Source organism: Mycetomoellerius zeteki, unplaced genomic scaffold (genome assembly GCF_001594055.1).
Source record: "Mycetomoellerius zeteki isolate Tzet28-1 unplaced genomic scaffold, Tzet1.0 scaffold31, whole genome shotgun sequence".
Lineage (NCBI taxonomy): Eukaryota > Metazoa > Arthropoda > Insecta > Hymenoptera > Formicidae > Mycetomoellerius > Mycetomoellerius zeteki.
Window position 1 is genome coordinate 1454244 of NW_017257294.1, and position 7580 is coordinate 1461823.

At 37.8% G+C, this 7580-nt stretch overlaps 1 protein-coding gene across 1 annotated transcript; it reads left to right on the top strand.

Moving 5' to 3' along the window:
- Positions 1–762: 762 nt before the first annotated feature.
- LOC108724763 (centrosomal protein of 162 kDa) lies at positions 763–6279 on the top strand. Its single transcript, XM_018451372.1, is given in 7 exon segments — positions 763–887; positions 1047–1328; positions 1461–1560; positions 1634–4059; positions 4062–5153; positions 5346–5507; positions 5577–6279. Coding segments are annotated over 7 exon segments (4326 nt in total). The 5' UTR covers positions 763–848; the 3' UTR covers positions 5802–6279.
- Positions 6280–7580: the final 1301 nt, after the last annotated feature.

Below are 7580 nucleotides of genomic sequence, written 5' to 3' on the forward strand. Positions count from 1 at the left end.
TAGCGATACACATTCAAATGATTTGTATCTGATTAATTGACATTAATCTGGACATACGCAGTGAACATAAAACAGATTTATTAAATAATAATTAATTAATTACAACTCTATTTTTCTAGCGTTGTTATCATTGTTATCATTGACAATTAAATTGAATAATATGTTATATTAAATCTTATTCATTATGGTTATCGATATTAACTGCATAAATTTATGCAGTCCTTTATTGTTGCAAAGTGTTTCTCTGAATTATCTATCCATCGATACATAAATAAAGAAATAGTTACTGTTAATGGGTAGGTACATCTTTCTTATATTATTTAACAGATTAATAAATGTTATATAATTATATATATATATATATATATACATGTAAATTACGTAATTATAAAATCACCGTCCCGTTCCCGTCGTTTTTCTCTTCTTAAAAACTCTGCATGTAATATATAATATTAAATAATAGAAACAGTGTTATATAAAATGGACTCGGCAAATTAAACAGTAAATAAAATGTTTAAAAAAGAACTAATTTCTAATTTTCTAATTACGTTTCGTAACAATTGCGACTTTATAATTTTTAATCTCTAAAGAAATAAAATATTTTATAGTATAACATGATATATATAATCCTTTTTTTTTTAAATATTGATAGATATGTAAAAGGGAATTATTTCACCCCTTCGTTCTGTCCGTCGCTGAGTCGCTGTGCGATCGCAGCGTTGTGGCAACCGAACGAATTACAGGTAACAAACAAACAAAAAGTATGGCAGGTGTCAAGCGGTTCGTGAGGAATGACCGGTTGTACACGGCGGATTGATTTGATCTAATTACGGCCGAGGGAAGGCGAGATGTCTTTAGACGCTAGGAAATCGTCGCGAATCGAAGACGTGAGTTTCGCGCGCTGTTATTCATCCGCGGTTCGCGCGCTTAACCTAAACTCGTCTCCGAATTGTTGACCGTTCTACGAGATTTTCAAACTTATAACTTATCCTTTCGCTAAATGAAACAAATGAGAGTTTAGTGTATCGAATTGCTGCTTCTTTTAGTTAATTTCCACGGAGGATGACACTTTGGGATCCTCCATAAGTCTAAGCGTCGGAGAGAACTCGGTTCGCATTAAAGAGAAACCCAAAACTACCAAGGAAGTCGAACATTTATCGGCTAATAAAAAAGATGCGCCGGATAAGTGGTGGTTGAAGAGACCTGAGACACGTTTAGGTGTCCTGAGTGCCAAGAATGCAGATGCGAAGTCAAAGCAGTCTCCTACTCCTTTGTCGGATGTCAGCTCTTCTATGAAAGAGTTTCTCGAGAAAGAGAGGATGTGCAAGGTAACTGTTCAAAACAAGTAATGTTGATGCCACAATAAAGCATTTTCTTTGGTAAAAGCGATATTTTTAATTGCTTTTGTTTTCTATCATTATGTATTGGTTCAAATAATTTTTGTTAATTTAATTTTTTAGACAATATCCAAAAGCGAAGGAGAAGCAAAAGACAAGGATGACACATTATGCGACATACTCGCATCTGCGGCTTTTGATAAATATCCATCAGATTTTGAAAGTAAGTTTTTATGTAAAGCCAGAGCTTTCTAAATTGATGTTTGGGTTTGATTAATTTGTTTTGTTTCATATAGATGCTACTGACGAAGATATCGGCAGTTTTCTAGAGGAAATGAGCAAGATTGCGGGGGCATTAAGTCCGAATTCATGTCCTGAACGTACAAAGTCTGGCGGTTCTAATAAGAATCATACAGAAGAAAAGTCTGTGGAAGAATTATTAGAAGAAGCTGAGAAGCTAGTCAGAAAAAATTGTAACACTCTATCGAAAAGTATATCGAAATCTGATACTCTAGTGCCAGAAAATCAAGACGGAAGTTTGAGCAGAGTGAGGCAATTAGAAGCTGACATTTTTCAATTAATAGAGGAAGAAGTGCATAAAGAAACGGAAAAAATAAAAAGGAGTCCAAAAAACGAGAGAAAACGGGAAAACAGTCCCGGATTCGAGATTGTTTATGAAAATCTGAATAATTTGAAACCACCGAAAACGCTAGAACTTCAAAGAAAAAAGTTCGAAGAACAGAAAGTCGAAATATCAAGCAGTTCTGATTTGGACGACCCGATTGAGAGACATTCCAAGTCCGAGGAACTGAAGAGCGCGAAGAAAATTGAAATGGAGAAGGAGAATCTGCAGAAAGAGATCACGGACGTGGACAAGGACTTCTTCGAGGATTTGTTGAGAAAGTCTAAGGAGAAGGCGGAGGGCGGAATGTCCGCGAGTTCCAGTTTCGGACAGGAAGATTTCTCGCATTTCTTGAAGCTGCTTCAAGGACAAAATACGGATAAAACAGAGCTGGAATCAAAAGAGCCTAATGCGGTATACGATTTCTTTTTAAAATCTACTAATGGCGAAGTAGTATCGACTAAGGAAAGTCAATTAGCTAGTGGCAAGACCCCAGAATTCCCAGAAAAAGAATTTTCCGAAATATTAGAAAAGGAATTACCGGCCATTAACGGTGTAAACATGGATCATGAAATTAATGAGAGCGATTCTAGCGTGAGCGAAGAACGGCATAAAGGGGTACGGAATTCTCTGTCAAGTAGAAAGACGTTCTTAAAACAATCTAACAATGAATCTAAGAAGACTGCGTCGGAAATCGTAGAAAGAGAAAGCAATAAAAATGTGACAGAAACCAATAAAAAGACAGTCAATTCTGAAAATGAGTTATATACAGTAGGATTGACGCCGAGATTGGAATTATTTGCGGATACAATACCCAAACTTATGGCTGAAAAGATGAGTGAAAGTATCGTGAAGGAGAACACGGAGGAGAAAGCAGATTTGGTGTACAAGGAATCTGCTTGTTCAGAAACGAAAGTTGATACGAAAGCGGAAAATTCATATACCGTCAATGTATCAAAGACTTTGAAGATGCATTATCAAGAAGTACCTGACCATGGCGTTTCGAGTAAAGCAATAGATGTACCTAAAACCGACCGCGTTGTTAGTGCACCAAGCAATAAGCAATCGAAAAAAGAGATACGATTTTGCAAGTCTAAAAGCTACGATCTTTTATGCCAGCCTCCCTTAAAATCGTCTCTCGAAAATATCAGGGTTAACAAAGCATTGGACGTGTCTAAGAAACCTGTAAACGCAATTTCTAAAAAGTCATCGGCAAAGTCGAAAGTGCAATCCCGATCAATTCCCAAAGTCGCGCCGAAACCTAACTCATCCTCAAGATCAAAACTGGATTCCGTTAAAGTTGGATCCACATCCAGCTTACCAGCTGCGTGCAAAGGATCCCAAATGAAATCGCCCGATAGTTACAGAAAAAATTTCATGGCCGCCGGAGATTCGAAACAGATTCCAATAAAACGTGATTGGGAGATGTTATGTCGCGAGGAAAGACACAAGAACGCACTGTTGAAACAACAGTTGGAGACCGAGGCAAAACTGTACAAGAGTCAAATTGAGGACATGCGTACGTCTTTTGAGGGAGAATTGTTTGCTTTAAAGAAGCAGAATATAATCTTGAAGGCAAGAGTTGACGAGTTCTCTCTGAGCGAAAGGCGCGCAGAAATTCCTGTCAAGAACGACACGAAGATTATTCTTCTGGAACAGGAATTGGAAAAGCAGGAAAGCCTGATCCGCGCTTACGAGACTGAGAACAAGAAATTGATGCAAGATACGAAACGTATGCAAGAGGAATTGAAAAATTTGCAGTCTAAGCAGAAGAGCACGGTATCGAAAACAAACGACACGCAACAGCTTGCTGATCGGGTGAAGGATCTCCAGGAAGAGACATTGAAGTTGAATCTCGAGGTATCCGAGCTGAAGGAGAAAAATGCTGATTTCTTGCTGAAGAACGACGATCTAATTCAACAGAACAGTTTGCTCACGGACGAATTGGATATGTTTAAGGAGCAGCTGAAAGTGAAAAACAACTTTATTACAGATCGGTTGCAAGTGATGACTACCACAGAGTTGGAACTTAAAAAACAAATAGAGGATCTAACTATTAAATTGAGTTCTAAGTCGGAGCAGTTGCGCATAACTAAACGGGAGCTAGAAGAGTTAGAGAAGGGAATCTCCAGGAGAAATTACGGATAAGCAAAAGTCATGTCGAGCGTGAGAAGCAGCTAACTCAGAGACTCAAGGATCAGGTTATTCTGGACAACAAGAAAGTCATGGACCTGAACAGACAAGTGCGCGAGTTGGAGCGTATACTCAAGAGGAAGAATCCTGACTCAGTTTCGGCTCTCATTCTGACCGCTAATTCGGAACAGGAGAAGATCGGTTCCGAGAAGGTGAAGCTTCTGGAGGAGAGAATAACAAGTCTTGAAAATGAGATTAAAAACAAAGAGGATATCGCGCAACAAAATTTGGTTGACTTACAGAAGAAGTTTTCCGACATGAAGGAGAAATACGCAGTCCAGGTGATGGAGTTAGAGGCGAAACTGTTGGAAGCAACTGTGAAAGAACACAAGTTATACAATGACATGTTCACGCAAACGACGGTGAAGTACATTGAGAGCAAGAGCGTAGAGAATAATAAGAAAGACGATAAACCTTTCACCGTGGAAGATAAGAAGGATCAGAAAACGATAAAAGTTGGGCCGAAATCTCAAAATCCAAAGGAAGACGCGCATCTCATTGCCACTATAAGAGGCCTGAAGCTGGAGATTGCGAACAAGGACAAAACGGTCTCGAAGATAACCAAGGAATATCAGGAGCTTCAGAAGACGAATCGGCGATTACAGAAGGAGCGGGAGAAATTGCTAAACGATCGTAGGAGTTTCAGGAGTATGGATTTCGATAAGGCGTTCCGAGGGATGAAGAACGGCGAAGGAAATGATCAGAATTCGAATGTTTATCAGAACGGGCACGTTTCCGAGAGGTTATCGTCGTCGACGCCAAAGTTGTACGATCCGATGCAGTACACGGAGAACGGCAAGAACGGGGTTATCAAGAAATTGACAAACGAAAATGATATTCTGAAGGAGGAACTGAGCAAAATAAATAAGGACTTCATGGCGCTGAAGAGCAAGAGGCTGCATGATTTGAATCTCTTGCAGGAGGAACATGAGCGAGAGATGGCCACTCTTGTGAAAGAGTACAGCGTTAAGATCGGTGATTCTAAAGCGGTAAAGTTGCAGGTTTGTAACGCTTAGCGAGCACTTGGCCTGTTTCTTATTTCATCTATTGCACCGAAAAAATCTATTTTTTAAGTAGAATAAATCTCTACTTCGCTTATTTAAGTAGAACAAGCCTCTGCTTCGCTTATGTCTCAATATATTTATATTTACCATGGCTAGGAATTTTTATTATACAATTTTTATTATTAATAGGGTCAGATTAATACTCAGGGAGCAATCATATCGCATTTAAAAGAACAGGTCGAAAAGTTCAGAGACTACAAGGAGCAGGTGATCATGTTGAAGGCCGAAAGAGAGCATTTGGAGAATAAAGTGAGGACGCTGACCGAGAAAGTCAAATACTTATCAACGCCGGTATGTGAAAAACTCGATTAAGGCGGCTTCTTTAAGGCGGCCATGACATTGATGATATTTCTGTTTCAGGGAACAGAACAGTTGCAATTGTTGCAGGACAAAATCACAATCCTCCAGCAACGGCATGAAAGCAGAGAGATGACTTTGCAGACGTTAATTCGCGATTTACTGAGGAATCGAACACAGTGCAAAGACTGTAAAAATGAGAAAGGTAAAAATCGACAGCTCTGCTACTTCCGGCAGGAGCTTGATCATATCTTAGGAATGCTACAAGAGATCACTAATGTCCATTGATCTCACTGAATTGAGAAATCGTCTCTAAATAGTCACGCAATGCATTTGATGGTTATCGGTTTATCATCGAATATTGTGATAATTTTTACAAGAATAAGATTCGCGATATAGTTTAAATAATTCGAAAGAGGCATTAAATACTTTAGGTATCGAAACATAGGTACATAAACGCGTTCGTTCGCGACACTCAGCCAAAATATTTAGTCGATACTTCTATCGACTCTTCCATAATTGATGAGAACTATGCGCAATCTTCTTTCTTGCGTCCGTGACACCGTTCGTTCTGCGAAGTCGTCCATTAGTACAGAACTCGCAAAGAATTCGGTAGGCTCGGATCACTGCCAAAGAGAAAAACGCTACTGCGTAACATTACCATTAATATCTATAATAACGAACGAACATATGATTGAATTACAAACTTTTTCGATCTCTTTCCGTCGCCAATTTTCTTGCCATTCGCGCGCAATGTCTGAGAACACTGCCCGCTATTAGCGTAATCTATTTTATTGAATCAAAAAATAATTTTTAGACTAAGTCATAAATATATTTTTAGAAGTAGATATTTTTTTTATTTATTTATTTTTATTTATTGACCATTGAATAAAAATGGCATGGCTGCTTGCAACGTGTCTCCAAATTGATGTTGCTGCAGCTTGTTTTCTTATAATAAATTGTATAGCATGACAATTGGACGGAGGAAAAAGAAAAAATAGATATATGAAAATATCTTCATAAGAATTTCTTCCAAAGTTAAATAATATCTAGTTTTTTACGGATAATTTTTTCGAAACTTTGCTGTACATATAGTAGGCGTTATAAGGGATAAATCGCTATATTTATTTCGGATAATACTCTACGTCGATTTATTCGCGATCAACGAAGTCGTATCGTCCGACTATATCATGTATATCGTATCGTAAGTACTCTAGTTTATTACTGTTGCCAAGTCTAGCTGATAATTTCATGAAATGTAGCCTTGTCTGTATGCGTAATAGACGCAAGCACACCGCACAAATCGATGTGATCGAGACTTAAGAATAAGTAATCAGCAACAAAGAACATGCCTATCTTTTGTATTTTCAACACAAAATCTGCAGACTTTTGGAGGCAATTATCTTCCTGAGACTCGGTTACATCGAAGTACACATAATCACACTCTTTTTCTAAATAGATTTAAGCTTGTCACATGTAATGTACAAAATTCAAAATTATAACTTTAATAAATTTAATCTTTTCGCCGAAGGTTCGATATTTTCCTTGGCGTAATAATATTACGCAAGTTAAAAAATCGCTGTAATATTTTCCTGTATTTATTAAGTAAATTAAAATCTAAAAACCTTATGTATGTATATATACACACATATACAGGGTGTTTCCAAATTAAATGGCAAAACTTCGGGAGCGTGTAGAGGAGTAAAAAACTAAGAAAAAAAGTCCTATAGACATATGCTCGTTTTTGCTCCGTTTCAGAGAAATCGAAAAAAAATGTTTACATTTCTTGCCATATCTAGCACCGACATATTTGATTACATTTTCCACTTTCTGTTATGAATTTGTCAGTCGCTCTTTGAAAGCCTTTAACAGTAGATGAATTTTGTCTTTTGCAATATGCCGCGTACGTATTCTAATAGTGAATATGCTGATATGGTTTTTGTATACGGTTTCTGCAACGGTAATGCTTTAAAGGCGGTGCGAGAATATGCACGACGATTTCCAAACAGAAGAGTGCCAAACCGAAGAGTGTTTATGTTGACATTTAATAGATTGCGAGAGACTGGA